The sequence below is a fragment of the Cottoperca gobio genome, chromosome 16, assembly GCF_900634415.1.
Source record: "Cottoperca gobio chromosome 16, fCotGob3.1, whole genome shotgun sequence".
Taxonomy (NCBI): Eukaryota; Metazoa; Chordata; class Actinopteri; order Perciformes; family Bovichtidae; genus Cottoperca; species Cottoperca gobio.
In genome coordinates, this window is record NC_041370.1 from 21,352,355 (window position 1) to 21,375,057 (window position 22,703).

General features: G+C 42.4%; 1 protein-coding gene across 21 annotated transcripts in view; it reads left to right on the forward strand.

Annotated features, from left to right (window-relative positions):
• rims2a (regulating synaptic membrane exocytosis 2a) overlaps positions 1 to 22,703 on the forward strand; it is a 156,331-nt gene that overhangs the window by 14,025 nt on the left and 119,603 nt on the right. For 17 of the 21 annotated variants that reach the window (XM_029452519.1, XM_029452520.1, XM_029452523.1 and 14 more), the window contains exons 3-6: positions 12,126 to 12,158; positions 13,032 to 13,124; positions 18,515 to 18,725; positions 19,394 to 19,405. In XM_029452519.1, coding sequence (XP_029308379.1) covers positions 12,126 to 12,158; positions 13,032 to 13,124; positions 18,515 to 18,725; positions 19,394 to 19,405 — 349 coding nt within the window. The remainder of the gene's footprint in view (positions 1 to 12,125; positions 12,159 to 13,031; positions 13,125 to 18,514; positions 18,726 to 19,393; positions 19,406 to 22,703) is intronic. The other 4 variants (XM_029452538.1, XM_029452518.1, XM_029452537.1 and 1 more) reach the window with 1 other exon arrangement.

Genomic DNA, 22,703 nt, shown 5'->3' on the forward strand with positions numbered 1-22,703 from the left:
CGGTTTGTGTAGTCTTGCGTGTACTACTGTATCTACCATGAACATAACAGTGAAGAGGCCTGTTTTTTCATCGCCATCATCTGACGCTGATCAGGAGAGAGACACAGAGAGGGGCGATGTTGTGATCCCGGGATCGTGCTCCTCGACCGAAGTCTGATGGAGGATCTCTCACTAATCCCTTAATATCACTCGTCCCACTGAGATACTGCTGTCATCGCCATGGTGATGATGAGATGGCCTGGATGTGTAGTAGTGGAACGAGGAGGGGGGGAGGGGGTGTTGCTCCACAGAAGCATAGAAATCCTCCTTTGTGAAACATAAATACAATCATTTGAAGTAGTATCTCAAGGCAGGAAATGCAGGCATTTAAAGTCACCAGGCATCACAATCCTCACGGGGGGGGGGCAAGTAGAAGCTGGTCGCCTTATCCTCAAGTGGGCGGCTGCTTGGAAGGTTGGTTGGCTGGTTGGCTTTAAATCTGTGCAGAGAGGCGGCTAAAGCAAGGGAATCCTTTGATTTAGGATTTTACAGCAGTCAAAGTCATGCAGATCTTTCTGCCATCGACAGATGTTCAGAGACAAGTTCAAGTTCATTTCACACGTACAGTATTGTGGTCACATCTGTTTATTTGGCTGAACGTGCCAATCTTTTAAGTCCCGATGAGACGTCCTATGTAATCTATGCAGTACACAGTGCTGGGAAGGTTACATTTGGCATGTAATAAATTACAGATTACAAGTTACTCTTTTAATTACTTCATAAAAGTAATGTAACTTATTACATTTGATTACTTTTTTAACAAATGTTTTAAACTGAGCAATACAACTAGATGCTTCCTCACGTTGACATCAGGCATTGAAACATTTTCTTTTTAAAGATTATTTTTTGGCTTTTTTGCCTTTGCATGAGATAAAACAGTTGAAGAGAGACAGGAGAGAGGGGGAGAGAGAGAGAGAGAGGGAGAGAGAGGGAGAGAGAGAGGAGAGGGAGAGAGAGAGAGAGAGGGGGAGAGAGAGAGAGAGAGAGAGAGGGGGAGAGAGAGGGGGTGACTTGAAGCAAAGGGCTGTGGGTCGGATTTGAACCAAGGCTGCTGCGGTTAGGACTCAGCCTTAGCACATGGGCTGCCCACTCTCCTAGGTCAGCTACTCGGGTGCCCCGACCTTGAGCATTGTAATATTGACAGCATGTTTACCTTTGTTAAACAAGCTTGACACTGTGAAGTAATGTTAGAGCCCTTTTCTGATTTTAGAAAGAAAATATTGTTGAATTTCCAGCACTGAAAGGCGACATGACCACCTGCCTTGGTGTGGTCGACTGGTGGCAGGCATGGTAGACTCAGGTTGCTTAGAGCAACGGGTGGTGCAAATATAAACAAGAGAACCAATCAAAAACGCTCAAAACTTGAGCTTAAACTTAAACTGTGAAATGAATAGAGCCTGTCTGGATGTAGACAGCTCCTTGTAACTTAGTAATGACAATAATATATTCAGATGTCATCCCTTTGTAATTACCAACATTTGGATTAGTAACTATATTTTAATTACATATTTGTTTTAGGTTTACTGCAACCGTAACATGTAGAATGTAAATGTTACTCCCATCACTGGCAGTATGTGATAACTTCATGGGGTTCTGGATACCTAAACTCTGAGTGTGTAACCTCATATGGCATCTACAGAAATATTTCATCAAAGTGGTAGGTGTAACCTGTTTGCAGTGAGGTGATATCAGATTGCCCCTGTGCTTGTCTGCCTGTGTACACTGTATGCAGTTTAGTTAAGCAAGCTAATAGTGACGTGCTGTAGCGATGAATTGGGACAGGAAGGAGTAGAGTAGGCTGAGCCAACAATAGGAAAGGTATCTATTACCTCTCTATTGTTAGCCATGGCCGGGCTATTATTATAGCCTAGAGTGAGACACAGACAGCTGACTGCAGTTTCAGCACAGCCCACCTACTGCTCCCAGCCAGGAACAACAACATCATGGAGAGCTTTTTGTAGTGTGTTTGAGGATGGCACTGATAGGAGTTGAGGGTGAGGCTTAGAGCGCGGCAGAGAATTGGAGTAGGATCATCACTAATTCTACTACGGTTTAATCTTTTTGGTAACCCTTTCTATGAAAACCACATCCATAGTGCATTATAAGGGCATTCCTAGAAAATCACAATGATTCATTTACACTCATAAACACACAGTGCTCTCTGATGCCTTATATCAACAGTCATAACACATTATAGATGTGATTATGAATGCTCTTGACTAGTTATAAACTACAGGTTGGCTTATAATACAATATGACTACCTATACTCACCTATACACACCCCAACAGTCAACTGTAGTAAGGACTCATAGCATCTTATCATAGTCAGTGCAATCATAAGTTATCATTGTATGTGTTAAGTACAGCACAGACTGATGCATCTATAACAATGCATTCTTTATCATAACATTTCATGGTGGTGGAAAGTAAAGTGTAATGCATTTTGATGCATTTAAAAAATGTTTTAAGTGGTCATTATGTTAAATGCTGCAATGCAGAGAATTACAAGTACATTTTGTCTGCTTTAGGGAACCTTAAGTTATAAAATCTATATTCAATATTCAATATTACAGTGGCTGAAACTGGCCTTTTGCTGACTATGAGACTGGAAATAATATACAACTAGCGAGACATGACACAATTGGTGCTCGAGGAGCTTTTTGATGCTTCACTGTGTGCAGTGTAGGCTTAGGAGGACATGGAGCTGCAATCAGCCGTCTCTGACTGGCTACTGGAGCTAGAGATTGGGCTAACGCAGAGGGTGGTGACCCAGCCGTGGTGGGGTTGGGGCTGGAGTTTCTACAGTATTCCCAGTAGAGCTGTTGAGCAGTGTATGGGAGGAGTTGTGACGTTAGCAGGGGACAATGTCAGCTGCCAAGAAAGTGCTGATCACGGCCGAAATAAAATGTATCTGTGTCAGGATGAATAAAGTCGGCTGACAGGAGAAGCAACCAAGCATTCGTATACAAAGACAGACACACACCATTACCAAAGCAAACAAGCACATATGTGCGAGAACACAAACATGGTGTGTCACTACCTCTGACTAAATGTTGCTCATATAGTTGATACACTGTACACTAAACTATTAAAATGAACATTGTACATATGTTTCCTGTAAGCCGTGCATGGAAATACACTTGTGAATGTGTGGGCTGCTGGGTGATTAGCTGACTCTTTGCCACTTGGAAATCTCTCAGGAGGGGAGATATGGAGCAGCTCAATTGAATCCTGGCAGGTAATCTAAGGAAACAGATGGATTTTAGTTATATTTGGCAGCAGATTAGCCACTTCCCCGTTGCTCAGAAAATCTACTATTGCCAACTCTTGTTTGACAATCTGAATATTAGTCCTTGGTCAGGAGGTCTGGGTTGCATGCTGTTAGATTGCCTATTCTGATGAGTGTGCCCCGCGGATTCAATCCTATCTGTGCTTTCTAAGGGCCCAGCTGTGGTAGCTGGCCAACCCCTCCACACCGAGGCGCTTGCCCTCTCGCCGTCCCTCTTGCCCTGCCTATCGCACTGTGCCAGCGCCCCGTGCCAGAGGAAGTTATCAGCACTCTATCCCCTGCCCCTAATCCTCTCTGAGGTGGAGAGAAAGTGTTAAATAGCACGTCTTCTGGCATTTATTAGAGAGGTAGAATGAACAGGTGTCTCAATCGTCTGTCTTTAAATGAGATGCTATTTTTAGCGCTTGCTCCTTTTCTTGGAGATTTTTGGGGCAATGTACAGTAGAAGTGGTACAATTGGGAATTTCTGTTTTATATATCCTGCAGGGATAATGCTGACACGGTCTGTGCATGGTGATTTTCCCTTATGTGTCTGGGTGGAGTACAGTAACACATTCTTAAGGGGCTTTGGGGGAATATAATGTGGTGGAGCTTCTGCTAGATTTTACAATGATTATATTTTTCGTATTTATTCAGTATTGTTTTTCACATTTTGGAGAGTCCCTTAAAAATATGCACAACATGGGCACATCAAATGTAACACATCGAATACACTAATTCTGTGCTTTGGTGTTGTTCTGCCATAAACACCCTGCGCATAACACACTTGTCCAAAGATCACAAAAAGAAGAAAACAAAAACAAAAGACACCAATTCAATCCCAGAATGGACTTGGACATGTAGAGACCAAAACATAAAACACACTATAAATAGCATGCAACAGAAACAATGTGTTGAGGCGGCACTTTTAAGCGTACCGTGTTGCTTTAAAATACCTATACATGCATATGCATGCATTGCCATACTTTTTTCTATTCAAATTTTAGATCGGCATTAGACATGTTTTGTACCACAGAGTTACCAGATAAAGTTGGCCTTTTATCACGACACCATTGCAGAAGTGATTAAAAATGATTCCCTATGTAGCTTTGACTAAATATCAGGTAAACAAAGTAATAGTAATTTAGTAATAGTGTTTGGATTTCAAATTTAAATCTGACTTCTTTTGAGTTTAGCTGGTATGATTTAAATGTTCTTTCATATTTATTCTCATTATCATCTACCACAAAAGCTCCCTCGTTGTAAGTGTTTTGGTTAAAACATAAGTTTAATGAAATCTTCAGTAAAGAGGTAAAACTTAAATACCACATTATGGTTTCCATGTTGTACTACCTTGTCATTTCAGGTGTAAATTGTGAAAATAAATGTTGTGTATAATAGCCCAGTGTATACACTAACACCATGCTATACTGCACCAACCTACCATCATACTGCTACAACCAAGACAAGAAGAGAATTCTCAGTGAGAGATTTCCCTATAGGTCACTTGCCTCTGAGTGATTTCAGACAGACATTATCCTCATCTCCTGGCAGTACTGAATGGCTGCGATGGTGTTAATGATGTATGTAGTTGGTATTTACCCACTGAGCCAGATTACTCCCTTATGATCTAATTATCACTCAGTCTGTAGTGGACTCAGAGGGCCTGCAGGGTCACTGCTTAGCCATGAGATCCCCTATCACAGATGTTCTACTCCAGCGTTGATGCCAAGACAAGGCAGCGTCTCAATATCTGTTTAAACTTATAAACGGAGCATTGTGGGATGTTACAAATGTTAATTTCAGGGAACATTTGTAACATTTCAGTTGTGAGTGCAAAGAATCCAGATCGAGCAAATACACAGATATACTTTCATCACAAACAAGGGATATTAAGCTGTTGAGTTGGAAGTTGAGTCTTTTCTTCTGTTCATGGTAGTCACGTCATCAGCGAAAAGTCACACTTTCCCTGAGGAGAGCACCGCTGCTGTACATCTAACCACATCCCCACTGTTCTTAGCTCTTCCACCAACATCTGGCTGACGTTTGAGAGGGAACGAGAAAGGTCCTGACTCGCAGCAGTTAGCTCAAAGACAGGATTAGAGGAAGAGAGAGAGAGAGAGAGAGAGAGAGAGAGAGAGAGAGAGAGAGAGAGAGAGAGAGAGAGAGAGAGAGAGAGAGAGAGAGAGACCTTGGAGTGAATGGCTGGGCATGCCCGGCACACTTTGGGAAGGGGGTGGGGGGGTGTAATTGGAAAGTAATTACGCCTTTGGTGGCATGTGTGGAAGCTCAGTACAGTGTAGAGAATACTGTGTGTGGGTCTGCTGTTAGTGCCTACAATGAACAGAAGGAGATTGTTATTGTTGATGTACAGCCAGCAAACTAATGGAAATGCTATTACAGCAAGTTGGCAGGGTTCATTTTGCATCCCATAGCTGCTACCTGCATCATGTTCTGGTGCTGACAGATAAATATAATTTAATAATTGAATGCAGAAGTTCTTAATTATTTTCAGCCAAGGGCCCCTCACAAGATATAATATATATAGTATGTCTCCTATATGACCCTGTATAATGTCCCCTGGAATTATTAGTCTTAGTTACTATGAGAAAGAACACAAGAGAAATATATTATTATATATGAGACATGTATTAAACATATTTCAGATAAGAACATAATCTATGAATGTAGGACACATCATTTCACACAAATGTGTATATAAATTACATTTGATAACAATAAAGATAAAGTGGATAAAGTATAAGCACTTTTTTTTTATTAGCTAAGAAAAAACTCACTAACTAGCAGAGATGTGTGGCAGCTAATGTAAGCCACATTATCATTGTCAGCTAAACGATGGCTCAAGCCATATCTCATGATAAACCTGTACAGAGTGAATTTCTGAGCACTTGGAGGCAGCTCAACAAACTGTTAACACATCATTTACATCATATCACCTTATGAAGTGGACATGGCTAAGATGTTTACACATCCAGCTCATTTTAGCTCTGTTTTGAAAAATGCAGTGCCTCTAAAATATCAAGGCCAATACCAAAGACTTTAACGGAAATCCAACACTGAGTGATATTAACATTTCTACATTGTGACTCGGACTTGAATAAAAATCATATATGCAGCCCATAATTAGCTGCAAGAAATGAACAAGTGAGATGGCCATCTGATAAAACTCCCAAAGGTTTTAAGTACTTCTTAATATTCCATATGTTAAAGTTTCCTCGTACAGCTGTAATGACTCTTGAGTAAAATATCTTGTTCAGTGTCTGTCTGGAGATGTTGAAACGCTTTCTCGTCTCCTCTCTGCTAATACTGCTGAACTGTTAAAGCTGCTGTGCCTGTGTGACACTGTGTGTTCTTGTCTCATCAAGTGCGACAAAAGCTACCACTTAACCACGCTTAATCGTGAGTACATTTGGGAACAAATGGTCTTATAATAACACATAGTTGAACCTGCATACACCGATTTCATTGGTCCCTGGGGGCAGCGCACATGCTGTAAACACAACATTCACATATTATTATAAAGTTGTTATGGCAAACGTGTTAACTAAAGGTTGCTTATTTACACATCAAACAAACAGATCATTTATTTGCAGTCATATTTCTGGACACAAAATAATTCCAATATTCACTCTCCTTTAAGCTCTGTTTTGGTCTCCACCAACTCCTGAGGGAAATATCAGTTTCTTTAGCCTTCAGCTGCTAAATGCTCCACTGTGTTCACCAGCCGGTGGCTAACCGTGTCTGTCTGGTGCTGGGCAGGTAGCGTACAATGGGTTTAACACAGCTTCTTTGCTAAACAGCTGCCTGCTGCTGGAAAGGCATTGATGAGAGCGGTGAGACTAAACCAAACCAGTACAGATGTGTTTCCGTTTCATGACATTCATTTTCACCTTCCGTGATTTGTCAGTTTTGTTTAGACTGCGGTGTGAGTGAATGTGTTGTCTGTGCCAGGCCTTTGCTTGGCATCTGAGCTCTAAGAAGAAGCTTCTGTTTCTGCTGCCTATCAGAAGCTATTAGATGCACATTAGCTGTTGCCGGACCTGCTGTGGTGCAAGTGACATGTTGCCAACCTTGTTCTGGGTGTGTGGGAATGTAATGATTCCGGGCTGGTTGTACAGCTGTCACATCAATGTATTTGTCTTAAAACAGCTGTGGCAAAGGTGTAGTGTTTTATGAGGGAAAGAGAGACAGAGAGATGTGTTAAGCATCTTCCTCTCCTCTCCCCCTCTCCCCCTGCCTATTAGCAGAACATCTTCAGAGGCTCAGATTAATGAAATCTCTGGGATTTTACTAAAACGTTCAGGTCCTGGTGACAGTCCGCTGTGTAATTGTCCTGCTGTCTGTACAGAAGGAGCTGCATCAATCCGGCTCTCCTAAGGGTCTCACTCCCATCTGAGTTCAATGAAATCCACGAAAGGGGGGTTTGTGTTTGCAGTTATCTCCCAAGTCAACTCTTAAAGGGGCAATACACAAGCTTCAAGTTGATTCTTGCTTTTGTCAACATCTTTGGTGCTAAGCAGCGCATATGTGGTGTTTTAAGTGTACAGTCCAGGACGGACAGTAATGATGTCTTTCTCCTCTCATTTCCTGTTGTTGATGTTTGTGTTTGTCGATAGTGTGCTTTCTTCGTTTCCTTCACCTGCTCACGCTAATGACCTAATTATTGTGGCGTTACTGGTGTTACTGCTTCATGCAGTGACAGACAGCTATGAAAAGCTTTCATGAAATGCATATGGTTTCAGCTTCTGTTGTGTTTTAATATTTATAATCATAAATTGACAATACAAAGACAATACACAGAGCACGCGGTGACAGATTATCCAAAATCCAAATAATATTCATTCACAAATGGCAATTTTTCCTTGAAAAGTGACTTAAACAACTCATCAATTATCTAAATAGTTGCTGCTTAAATTCTCTGTCAATGAACTAATCGATTCATTTACTTTTTGTCTTTAGGACCCACAGTAATGCCGAGCATCCTGCCGGCTGGTTAATTGCATTTGTTGATGAATATAATGTTGACTAACATAACCAAAGCACTACCTTTTAGAAGAGCTCAGTTCCCTTATCTCTCTTCCTAAATCTCTCTCATTTTCAAAAGACACAGAAATTGAATCAAAATGGCATTAAAAGTACTTACACATTCCCTCACAGAGCTCCAGGAATCTAGTTCTTAGAAGTTTATACAGCAAATGTGTCCACTAGAGAGCAGTGTAGTATCACTCGTTCTCAGACCTGGATGCTTCTCTATGCAAAGCTTGTGAAGCAGATTAGGTGAAAAACCAAAATACGGAACAAAATAACAACAAAGATCAAAAATAACAGCAACGTGTGGCTTACTAAGACTTAAAGATGCCACTCTGAAACTGAAAAAAGAGAGAATCATATGCTAAGATGTGGAGGTGCTCTACACAAACCTTTTCCTTAATCTGTACCACTGTGTGTTTCTTATTTTGTGTGTGATGAGGGGGGGTTCATGTGAAGCAGAGTGCAGGTTAAAGAGATGGAAAGCAGAGACTGTATCTGCCCCGCAGGCCTCATCAGCAGCCAGGTTACTGAATACGTCACTTGTGACATTTTACACTCACTCATTTTACCGCCCCATGTCAATAATACACCGTGCACTCACACTCACATATGCACACGTATGAGTACAGTACACACATGGATTTGGGCACACACACGGGTGGATACTCACACACACACTTTGTCCGGCAGCCGTCCAGGCAGGCAGCAGGCTCGATCAGATAAATATGAGGCTTGTAATGCGACCACAGAGACGGGGCTGATGGGATCAATACAGAACGGCGCTGCAGGTCATCAGGAGAACACAGCGAGAGGATAAATATGGACTGGCTCATCGGAAAACAGAGCAGCGAGACTGATGGGTACACAGGACTATATCTTCTCTCGTGTGTTCTCTCACCCATCTGACACAGATCAGACAGATTTCTCACTCTGGTGTGTTCACCTCTAGCTAAAGTAGACTGTTGGGAGGCTGCAACCTGATGTATTGCATCACAATTGTTTCAGATTTGAGGAGTTTAATGTAGTGTAATCATTGGGATGAAGTATTTTAGACATTTTAGACATTTTATTCATTGTGTTTATTCAGATTCTGTAAATGCATTCTTTATCAGGCACCTATATGTAGTATGTAGTAACTCTATGTGGAGGATCTTCAGTGGAGAGTGTTAGTCTCACATGGTCTCAAAGATATTTCAGAGGTTTTACAATTCCAGTAACAATAAAGTTCTGGAGGAAGAATGTAAATAAGTTTAATTAGCTGCTTCTGAGTGTTTTATATCACTGAGATTTGAAGTTATATTTTTGGGCTTTTCATGCCTTTATGATAGAGAGGTGCAGATTGTGAAAGAGGGAGCGACATACAGCAAACGCCACAGGTCAGACTTGAACCAGTGGCCGCTGTGGGAAAGGACTAAGCCTTTGTATATGGGATGCCTGTGCTACCGGTTGAGCTACCGGGACGCCCACTGAGTGCTCTTCTATCTTTGGGTTTTGGACTGTAACAAGACAATATGCGGGACTTACCTTGGGCCCTGGGAAATTGTGATATTTTCTTAACAATGAGTACTGGTGTTGGTATGAGTTGATGAATATAACATCTTAAGTATCAGGTCACTCATCTAGAATGAGAGTAGTAAATGTTGCTGCGCCTCGGTCAGAAACAGACAAAATCCAATTAACACATTCCATTTCACACAGCTGTATACAGCTGACGATGTACTTAACATAAGCGATGAGGTGTGTGAAGTTCTGACATGGGATTCTCAGCTGCAACTTCTCTCTGTTCTGCTCATAGTGGCATCTGCTCTTCATCCGGGAGAGAGCTGCTGAACTAGCAGCTTCACTTAGATCCTATACAGATGCTAGACAGTCATCAGTCATGTGGTGTGTGTCTGTGTGTGTGTGTGTGTGTGTGTGTGTGTGTGTGTGTGTGTGTGTGTGAGAGTGAGTGAATGTGTGTGTGTGTGTGTGTGTGTGTGTGTGTGTGTGTGTGTGTGTGAGAGTGAGTAAGTGTGTGAGTGAGTAAGTATGTGAGTGTGTGTATGAGTGTGTCTTGGTTATTCTTGCTACATCTATTTCAGCTTCTTAAAGATAATTAGAGGAATGCTTAATGTTTAGTGACCCTGTCTATAGCAACAACTTTGGTAACTCTTACTTTGTTTTGTTTCTGAGCTGTTTTTTTTTTTTGTTATATCTACTTAAAAGATTTGCCATTTTCTGGCTTTTTGGTTCTGATTCAGTCTGTTATCTCAGCCAGGCGTAACACTGGAGGGGATCATGCGTTCGGTTGTGTGTGTGTGTGTGTGTGTGTGTGTGTGTGTGTGTGTGTGTTTGTGTGTCTGTGTGTATCTGTCCATCTTTCCGCAGCTAATCTCCCATACTACTGGGCCGATCAACCTTATATTTTTTGGTGCACATTCTTGACTGTATACTCAAAGGCCTCAAGTGGTTTTTGAAAATCTATTTTATTGACTGTTTTATACCTTCATTGACGGCTGAATCCTCTCTCCCCTTAACCAGAGAGGCAACAACTGCCTCAGTAGCAAAAAAGGCATTTCAGGTAAAAAAGTTTGTTCTCATTTTGAATCGGGGCATCTGCAGATTAATTCCATACCTGACATACCTGACTGACTACTACCTGTTATGATCCACTAAAGCAGGGGTGTCAAACTCATTTGAATTCAGGGGCCATAGGCAGCACAATTTGATCTCAAGTGGGCCGGACCAGTAAAATCACAGCATAATAACCTATAAATAACGACAACTTCAAAAGTACATTCAGAAAAATGTACACATTTAATGAACTATCTTTTTATAAAACATTTTGAACGACCTGAAATTTCTTAAGAAAAAAAGGTGCAATTTCAACACACACACACACACACACACACACACACACACACACACACACACACACACACACACACACACACACACACACACTTGGCAGATATCTGCACTCTACTGAGTGACCTTTTCTGGTTTAGTTTACTAAACGATATACCTCTGCTGTGATGGCTGTACAATGGAGGAGAAAATATGTCTTTTTGTTATTCAAGTGAGCAAATCCTTTAACTCTAGTTTAAAACAAAAACTTTCACGAGCGTTAAGGGACTTGATTGACTGGACTCTATTCAAGCATGTGTTGCTCTACTTTCTGATGCAGCTCAGTGTGCAATTCAAGGCAGCGCTCAAACGTCACTCAGCTGGACTGCTGTGCTTGCTGGTTACTGTGAATTTTGCAGATGCGTGGCTTTATTTCTGCTGTACTGGTGGACTCATGGTGATGGAGGCCATTATTAATTATACATTTCTCTTCAAAACAATTCCTCATGCAGAATACAAACTTGCAGTAGCGTGGTGAACTGGCACTTTGGATCCACTCTCTTGATGTAGAAAGCCAAAGTGCTATAAAAGTACAGTGTGAGAGAGGGTGTTACTCACATGAAGCAATCATTTTCAAGTTTTAGTTGGTCCAAATCCCTTACTTGCTTTACGTCATCTTCAAAGTCATTCTGTATGTTAATTTTTGTCATGTTTCTTTTTTTACCACTGTCATCATTGCATTGTCATTTTCATCAAAGCATCAGCTATAATTTCCTGAATATAATTTATATTATAGTTGAAGTATTATTTGTGTCATACACATCTTTAGTGCTATCAGTTGAGTCAGTGTTTCGTGTCCTTTTTAGATTGTTTTCCTCATCTCTTTGTGTTCTGTATGCACTGAGCTGTGCACATCTTTTTATTTTTTTTATGTTTTAGGATCAAAGAAGAACCAAAGCCTCAGCCGGCACAGTAAGTGAACTGCATTACCCAGAGTGCTCTAGGCTTTGACACTTCTTCCTGTCAGTTGGTGCTGTGTGCTTCATGTGGCTTTCTCCTCTTTGTCCGGGAGGAAAATGAAATAAATGTCACTAATGTCATGGAAAGCAGCTGTGGTAGCACAATGATTGCACGGTGGCATTTTATATATTTTATAAGCTTTGGATGAGTAGTATTGACCATATTGTTGAATTCTGTGCTGGACACTAAGCAGCCGACTTCCATGACATCAATGACGACGGCTTTTCCTTTCTACCAGCTTTATTATAGCCAGGCCCCCAAACCCTTCCCTCTTGTCCCTGGTCTCTAAATGGCTGCCCATTCTCATCCAGCGTGTCATCTGCACTCTGATTGGCTTGTGCAGCCTCGTAATTCAATCACAAATGTGAACTAGATGCACCACCTGTAGCTGCATTTTGACTAAATCCACCTGTAGGCCTAACCAGTCTGATAACCTGACCCTTACTGCACCACCAGGCTGGAAAAAATTCCTCCTGTTACCCTCAGCTGAGCGTTTGATGCAGCTCTCATTTCCATTGGCTGTAGAGCTTTCCTGCTTCTTCTCTCCTTCCCTCGACTGTAAGTCTGTCTGTATCATCTTTCTTTCTTCTTCTATCTTTCTCTCTGTATTTCTGACACTGTGTCTGGTTGTCAATGTTCCACTAATCGCCACTCTGCCCGTGTCCCGGCCTTCTCCTCTCTCTGCGCTGGTTGTAGTGAATGTCCCTGCTATTGTTCACTTCTCAGAATCTGACCTGCTTCCTAAAAAACCCTTTTCAGGATAGATTGTTTTCTCCCATGATAACTCATTGCAATGTTCCAGTCACACTTTGCTTATTTGAACAGGTGGTTTCCCTTTAGTGGGATCACTGAGCTGGTAAATAACGTCCTTCAGCCCCAGCAAAAGTCCCAAAATGACAAGGAGCCAGAGCCAGACGCGTAAGTAATAGTGCAGACCCCTTTTGATCTCCTCCCAGCAGGCACACACATGCAGTGGTGATCCCAGCAGCTGGACGCACAGTATGTTTGACCCGAGTGGATATTGAACTATATTACACAATTTCTCTGTGTTTGTTGAAGCATACGAGGAGAGAGTGGCAGTGAGGGAGTGGCGTGCCATGATGGATTTTATAAATTAAATAATGGTTATGCTTTGTGGGGTGGTACCAGTACTAATATACGAGTCAAGAAGAAAAACTAAATGTATTGTCTATATAAATATATATATATATATATATATGTTGTACACACATAAGACTGCATAAGATCTGCCCTCAACTTAAGGAGTAAACAAACTACAACAAAAAGGGGGCGAAAAGAAGAATAAAACTAAGCTAACATAATTTAGAAAAATACAACAATGAAATTACAACAAGAAGCACAAACAATGAGCAGAAAAACTAACTAACTATCTAGATAACAATCCAATAACAACAAAGAAGTACATGAGAAACAATACAGAGGAAAACAAAGAAGAGAAAACATATATTCACATCAAGAAATTATTTCATCATGAATTAAATGTTGAAACAATTTTGTTTTAACGAATTTCAAAGGATAACAAGGTCTTGATAAGAGTAATGTTTCGTTTTTGTAAAAGGGAAGATTAAGATAATCAACCGGTCTCCACCAGTCTTACAAACTAACCATATGAGCCAGACTTAACTAATACAATATGGTTGGAAAGTTAAGAACAGTTTTGTTGAGGTTGTTCCACAAGATGTATCTACATATTTAGTTATACATATTTATTTGTTGTCATCCAATCTAATAAAGGAGTTATTCACCACTGGGACACCAGGGGAATGTTAGTCAACTTCCAGCCAGAACACTGAACAAATTGCACTGTGGACCTCAGTTACCTTGGGCTGGTTGCACAAAGTTGCTGCATAATAGATCTGTAGGGTTAAACCTGTGTGTCTAGTGCGTATTAGAGAAAAAGATAAATGTTGAATTGATGATGATGAATTTTAAGCCTAAATAGTTAACAGCCGTAGCCCAGGCCATCTCAGAAGTATGACCGGTCTTCCAACTGCAGCAGTCAATTTCACTTGCTGACAATTGATAAAAACATAATACAATTCTGTCTTGTAATTTGTAGATTACTAACAATGTAGTGTACAGTACAGGAGAAACTCCATGTAATCCCTTAACATGCTAGAATTCAGTTATTAGTTGTATCCAGCTGGAGTGAATGGTGAATAAGCTGTACCTAAGTCAGCCTAGTCATACTTTGTCACTGTAGGAAACTATTGTTTATCAACTGGAGGGAATAGTGGATGAGTAAACAGGGGAGTGGTTTTGGACACAGCCATTTTGACTTGTCATAGTAGTAATAATGCAGCTGTAACTAATGATATACTAATTAGCTTTATATACCAGGGCTTTGGAACATGCACATCTAAGTAGAATTGAATCATTATTAATTACACCTGTGCTTTTCCTGCGTTAACAAGTCAGAGTACCCTTTATTGGACGCATGCTGGAGTGAATGGAATTTAACAACAAGTAAGTTTAATTTACCCAAAATACATCGCAAATCTGTCCTAAACTAATGTTTTTTTTACAATAGCAAAGTAGCCCTAAACTTATATTTAGTACATGGCTATGTGTGATGTAAAAAGGTTTGCTGCCATATAACGTTACAAGCCCACAGACAATTATTATTCAACTCTGCAGCTCTGTGGAGCATTTAACGTCAGCCTTTTTTAGCGTTATTTGGTTGTTTTTACAGCAAAGGTGGCCACTTTACATGGTTCAGTGTTCTACCTCATTTCCAGCAGCAGCACAAAGTAGTTTTTAGCTAAAAGAATCTTCACGCTACGTACTCAGCATCTAAAGACAGCCACACAAAGCGAGCCACTAGTTTGGGCAGGAGAGCAGCTAGCGAGCTAAAGACACATAGCACGAGCAGAAAGAAGAATGGAAATTGGACTCGTGTTGTCTGCTAACTGTTGGTTAGCTTGTTACCCATAACAATTTGTCAGGGATTTGGGTTATTTTTTTATTTGTTCGTTTCTGTCAAGTGGCTGCAATTAGGTTATGTTGGCTTTAAGTCAAGAGCTAGAAAACGTTGTTATATAACGTTACAGTGGTGGAAGTACATTTACAAAACAAGGCGTACTAATTCCATGACTCCACTACATTTCAGAGGGAGATACTGTAGTTTTTACCCCACTACATTTATTTCATAGGCTACTTACAGGTAACGTTACTAGTTACCTTTTACATTAAAAAACATAGGATATGGTTGTACCTCGTAGTGTATAAGTAGGTAGTAATATAAAATTGGCTCCACATCGACAATCTCTAACATTAAAATGCTCTTTTTTATTTATGAGTGATACAAACTGAATAATATAATATTCTATAATAGTATAACACTGTGAAAGGAGCCACTCTGCTTATGAGCACTTTTACTTTGGATACTTAAAGTATTTTATGCTCAACATAGGGTAAACACAGGTGTAATTAATAACATTAATTATGGCCCTGATCCATTTAGGTGGCCCTGGTATTGTGCATGTTGGCTCACTGGAATGTCTGTGACACATTTATCATGACACATGTGTTACCCTGCAATGACATGTCAAAATGGCTGCTGTGAAAAGGGCCTATACTTTTGTACTTTTACTCATAATAGAGTATTTTTAGTAGTAGATGGTATTTCTACTTTTACTAAAATCAAAGGATTTGAATACTTCTTCCACCACTGACAATACAGGGTGTGAAGTGCTTAAAACGTAAACACAACCTGAATGTTATCAGTTTAAATTGTTTTAGATTAGAGGAAGGTGCTAATTTCCTTTTGAATAGGCTGCTATTAAACACACACACACACACACACACACACACACACACACACACACACACACACACACACACACACACACACACACACATATAAGCCGGTTAATACACTGCCATGACTATGCTCTCAGTGCCAATATGATGTATTAAGGATGATAGGAGTTAAAATTGAGCTCAGACAGTGCATGGCAGAATCCAGGGGCTTGCAGAGAGCTGGTAGTTCACCCTTGCTGCTGTTGGGTCTGTCATATGTCCAAGAGAGAGACTCAGGTTACCGGCTGTGTGTAGCTGCTCTGGTGCAGCCCAGAGGTAAGAGAGCTCCGATACGCAAGCATGGAATGGGACAATGAGCAGCGTATGATTACTCGTCAGCAGTGTCACCTACATTTGACCGTGTTTGACCGAAGAAGCCAACCCTCTCTGGAATGGGCACTGTGTACCAGCTGCCTGCTGCCACTTAAATCTACTCTTACTCCACGTTTAGTCTTTGTTTTCTTCGTCATGCCTGCATCTTAGAATCATCATATTTAACACTGACTAGAGTCAAACCTGTAAAACTCTCTCCTGGGAAAAATGTCTTATATAAATAGCTTGTTATAACCTCTATTTAGCCCCCCCCCCCCCAAGAGGTGAGTGAGTGTTAAAATAAGTGACGTGATACGGATAAATTGAGAGGTAATTCTTTGGTTATCTTTAACAACTCTTCTCAGTGACCTTGTCTGTCAATAGAGCAGTGTGGCCCGTCAGTCCATGTAGTGGCCCGGGATCGAGCTCATGTCTCTGTACACGTTTCAGTGTAAGGGGAGATTAAGTGAGAATAAAACAGGATTGTTTGTAGTCTTATTTCTGTGATCCTCGGAGACAGTGGCTTTGCGTCTTGTATCACAGTCTTCATCACTCTGTTATCAGGCCCTCTGTCCGTAAATGAGATTTGGTGGGATCTGTTAAACAAGGCTACATACTAATCTCTGCTTGGTAAACACACAAAGGCTGTGACACAATTAGCCCTTTAATCCCTCAGTGGGTACAACGGGGGGCATGCCAATGGCACTCTATCTAATGTTTAGATGGCACAGAGACTCGCTGACACAACCACACACGCAGATGGTCTTCAGGTGGTGTGTGGCTGTTACATTTGGGCTTGAAAGGTCTGGTTGTGGGTAAAGGAAGCACGTTTATCTCAAACCCAGAGCTGTATGTGGTAAAAGGATAGCGTTGCTCAATAATTCACAAGTGCTAATGAATGTTGCAGGGGATATGTGGGGCGAAACCAATTCTAATCGCCATATTATGAAGTCAGCCCAGTGTTTAGTTTCCAAGGAGACGCTCAGTTGACATGTGTCATACAAAATGCATGTGAAGAGTCCATGCAGGTTTTTTTAGTAGCCTCTCAGGACTTGTTAGGAGTTAAATATCTACTGTATAAGGTCAGGTGTAATGTATCAGTAGGAGGCCATCTATAGGACACAAGCAGTAAAACATTGCATCGACAAATGCTTAATGGATGGTGGACTCTACTGTGTGTGACACCAAATATTTCCTATGGAGAAATAATATTTGTGAGTATATGCAGTATCATTATCTAACAGTATGGCTCCAGGGTGCTCTCTGTCCTCCCTTACGACAGTCCTGATATAGAAACACAGGTGCAAATGATTCATTAAACGCTGGGGAACCTGAGAAAGTGGAATTAAGTGATGTTCTTAAACTTGCAAGGTAAATTTGATCCCCCCCACCCCGTTGTGGGAGAGGTGCAGTATCAAAGCAGCAGCTCAGCTTTGAAGCTTCTGAGGTCATGGTGTCTGATTTTCCTTTAAAATCTCACACACTTCACAAGTCTGAGGTTTTATCAGTTAGTTAGTCGATAGAAGAAGCTTATTGTGCAAGTAAGTGTGATTTTGAGAACAAGACTGAACACATGAATCAGACTGATTCATGTGTTCAGTCTTGTTCTCAAGATTATTCTGGTGCACAACGATTGTTATCCAACTCGGCCATAAACCTATGCATGTGTCTGCCAGTCACACTATAACAGAGAAATAAATACTGATTACACAAAATGTGCTCATTGTAAGAGTTTAATTTAGTTGTTTCACTAAAACATTTAAAGTAAAACACAGCAGTTTTGGATAAAATATGATTATATGCTGTGTTCTTCCGTCAAAGGCTCATCTAGGGATGGGTATTGGAAATTAGGTTTTAAATGCTGTGTTATGTAGTAGGAGTGTAAGAAAATATCTGTTTTAGCATTATTTGGTTGGTTTTACAGATACAGATTTTATGGTGGTGTGTTCTTTATAATATGAAACTTTTGCTATATTTTGCCTTGCTTACAATATTGAATTGTAATCCCCGTATCATAATACGTATCGTATCGTCAGATTCTTGCTAATACACAGCCCGGGTATGTAGCATTGGCATTCAATAAATAAATAAATCATACACAAACCTTTCTTTTTAATAGGTCACCAAACCTTAATGCATTCTTCCTAACCTCTGTCCTTCCCATTTGCTTACAGGAAGTTGCACCAGCAGTTTGAATCGTATAAGGACCAGGTTAAGAAGATGGGGGAGGAGTCTAAGCCGACTCAGGAGCTGAAGAGCGAAGCCCCAACCTGCGGGATATGCCACAAAACCAAGTTTGCCGATGGCTGTGGCCACCTCTGTTCATATTGCCAAACGAAATTCTGTGCTCGGTGCGGAGGACGAGTGTCTCTGCGGTCAAATAAGGTAACACTGGCTTACATGCTCGGTATTCTCCATTTATAAGGACATACATATACATATACACACACACATGCAGATGTCCCACCATCAGGCAAAATTCTCCCTACGATACTATTTAAAATCCAAGGTTATGAAACATAGCAGCGGTATCATAATCTGGGAATTGAGCCAACAGTGTCTCTAATGGCAACTAATGTTTTCCAGATTATCAACATCTACTCCATACAGTGACTATCTGCATGGCATGCTTGATTCTAGTTCTGTTCACTCTTATGTGTTGATTCACAGCTGTAGATTTCTTAATCATGCTGTGAATTAGAGTTGTTCTATTTCACCACTGGAGGGAACTGTTCCTCCTTTTCTTTTCCCATAAAGAAACCTCATGGTTGCTTTTGTATAATGTGGCACTCCAGTGACTAACTAACCTCTGTAAAATCCTCCCCACAGACTAAGCCAAAGCTTTTAGTATTAGACTGCTTAAATTTGAATCATGAGCTTGAGTGTTTTATGCGATGCCATCCAATCCTTTGCTGTTGGAGTATGTGACAGCACTACCAGGACCTACTAATGCCAGTCACAATCTCTCTCTCCTTATCTTTCCTGCCCCCTCCCCCTCTGTCTCCCTCTTTCTTTATTTCTGCTGCATTCCTGCTCTCATGGAATTGCAACAGGAGGACAAAGTGGTTAGCAAATCCTTTTCTGTGTTTCTTTGGACTGTGCCTGAACACAAACATTGTTCATTAAATGCTGTGATATGTATATATACACATACAGCAGCCACGAATGACATGAAACAAACGAGGAAAGTCCTGATTAATCTTTGTCTGTGAGTCAACCATGTTTTGCTGAAATAAACACTGAATAAACATTAGCTAAAAATAAAATACTGTTGTCAGGAGGGTAAAAATTACTTTTTGACATTGTGCTTTTCAAACAGAGATACAAAGAGTGTAAACTGACAAAAGACCGCTAGGATTGGAATTAAAGAGATAAAGCTTTAACAAGACTCGAGGAATAAAAGGCCCCACCAATTTTAAACATGAAGTACAATTTACATGGAGTACTACTGTGTGAAAAGTGTGAAAGTGTGAACAAAATAACCTCGATGATGTCATCTGGGTTATATAGGTTTGGGCTTGAGACGTTTAACAGAAAGCCTGTATTACTGGTTTGAGGGACATAGTTGTTTATCAGGCAGGGACGGTACCATGAAAGACATCATTGTGTTGCATTATTGGAAATTGTGGCATCCAGCAATTTTGGAGGTAGCCCTCTGCTGCACAGAAGTCTTAGAACTGTATGTAGGTGCAATAATACAGTTAATATAATACAGTTTAAGCATACTATTGGAATTCAACTTGGACCTTTCCTTAAACATGTACAATTATGGCCAAAATGATAATCATGATTATTTGGATCAATATTGAGATCACATCGCTGTTGGACATTATGTTGGATCCATCCATCCTGTGGGCCCACCACTCATGGGAAAAACCGCTGGGGTCGGGTGCGCTGTCACATGGGTGGCAGTGATGGTCAGGGACCTCGACGGACCAGACCCGGGCAGCAGAGGCTGGCTCTGGGGACGTGGAACGTCACCTCTCTGTGGGGGAAGGAGCCGGAACTAGTGCGGGAGGTGGAGCGCTACCAGTTGGATCTGGTGGGGCTTACCTCCACGCACAGTCTTGGCTCTGGAACCGTACTCCTGGATAGGGGTTGGACTCTATTCTTCTCCGGAGTTGCCCAAGGTGTGAGGCGTCGGGCCGGGGTGGGGATACTCACTAGCCCCCGGCTGAGCACCGCTATGTTGGAGTTTATCCCGGTGGACGAGAGGGTCGCCTCCCTACGCCTTCGGGTTATGGGGGGGAAAACTCTGACTGTTGTTTGTGCCTATGCCCCAAACCGCAGTTCTGAGTATTCGGCCTTCTTGGAGACCCTGAATGGAGCCCTGCAGGGGGCTCCAGTAGGGGACTCCGTAGTCTTGCTGGGAGACTTCAACGCACACGTGGGAAACGATGGAGACACCTGGAGAGGCGTGATTGGGAGGAAGGGCCTCCCTGATCTAAACCCGAACGGTCGTTTGTTATTGGACTTCTGTGCTAGCCATGGAATGGCCATAACAAACACCATGTTCGAACATAAGGATGCTCATAAGTGCACGTGGTACCAGAGCACCCTAGGCCAAAGGTCAATGATCGATTTCGTAATCGTATCATCTGACCTGAGGCCGCATGTTTTGGACACTCGGGTGAAGAGAGGGGCGGAGCTGTCGACTGATCACCATCTGGTGGTGAGTTGGATCAAGGGGTGGGGGAAGACTCTGGACAGACCTGGTAAACCCAAACGGGTAGTGCGGGTGAACTGGGAACGTCTGGAGGAAGCCCCTGTCCTGGGGATCTTTAACTCACACCTCCGGCGGAACTTTTCAGCCATCCCTGTGGAGGTTGGGAGCATTGAACCTGAGTGGGCGATGTTCAAAACCTCTATTGCTGAAGCTGCGGTGATGAGCTGTGGTCTCAAGGTCTTAGGTGCCTCAAGGGGCGGTAACCCTCGAACACCGTGGTGGACCCCGGTGGTCAGGGAAGCCGTCCGACTGAAGAAGGAGTCCTTCCGGGTTATGTTATCCGGGAGGACTCCGGAAACAGTTGCAGGGTATCGAAGGACTAGAAGGGCGGCAGCTTCTGCCGTGTCAGAGGCAAAGCAGCAGGTGTGGGAGAAGTTCGGAGAAGCTATGGAGAAGGACTTTCGGTCGGCACCAAGGTGCTTCTGGAAAACCATCCGGCACCTCAGGAGGGGGAAGCGAGGAACCATCCAAGCTGTGTACAGCAAGGGTGGGACCCTGCTGACTTCAACTGAGAAGGTTATCGGCCGGTGGAAGGAGCACTTTGAGGAACTCCTGAATCCGACTAACATGCCCTCTATGGTTGAGGCAGAGCTGGAAGCTGATGGGGGATCATCGTCAATTTCCCTGATGGAAGTCACTGAGGTAGTCAAACAACTCCACAGTGGCAAAGCCGCAGGGGTTGATGAGATCCGTCCAGAAATGCTGAAGGCTTTGGGTGTTGAGGGGCTGTCTTGGTTGACACGCCTCGTCAACATTGCGTGGAAGTCTGGGACAGTGCCTAGGGGTTGGCAGACCGGGGTGGTGGTTCCCCTATTTAAAAAGGGGGACCAGAGAGTGTGTGCCAACTACAGGGGTATCACACTTCTCAGCCTCCCTGGTAAAGTCTACTCCAAGGTACTGGAAAGGAGGGTTCGGCCGGTAGTCGAACCTCTGATTGAAGAGGAACAATGCGGATTCCGTTCTGGTCGTGGAACAACGGACCAACTCTTTACTCTCGCAAGGATCCTGGAGGGGGCATGGGAGTACGCCCATCCGGTCTACATGTGTTTTGTGGATCTGGAGAAGGCGTATGACCGGGTCCCCCGGGTGATACTGTGGGAGGTGCTGCGGGAGTATGGGGTGAGGGGGTCAATTTTGAGGGCCATCCGATCCCTGTACGCCCAAAGCGAGAGTTGTGTCCGGATACTCGGCAGTAAGTCGGACTCGTTTCCAGTGAATGTTGGCCTCCGCCAGGGCTGCGCTTTATCACCAATCCTGTTCGTGATTTTCATGGATAGGATATCGAGGCGTAGTCGTGGAGGAGAGGGGTTGCAGTTCGGTGACCTGAGGATCTCATCGCTGCTCTTTGCAGATGATGTGGTCCTTATGGCATCATCGGTCTGTGACCTTCAACAGTCACTGGATCGGTTCGCAGCCGAGTGTGAAGCGGTTGGGATGAGGATCAGCACCTCCAAATCTGAGGCCATGGCTCTCAGCAGGAAACCGGTGGATTGCCTACTCCGGGTAGGGAATGAGCCATTACCCCAAGTGAAGGAGTTCAAGTACCTCGGGGTCTTGTTTGCGAGTGAGGGGACAATGGAGCGAGAGATTGGCCGGAGAATCGGAGCAGCAGGGGGCGGTATTACAGTCACTTTACC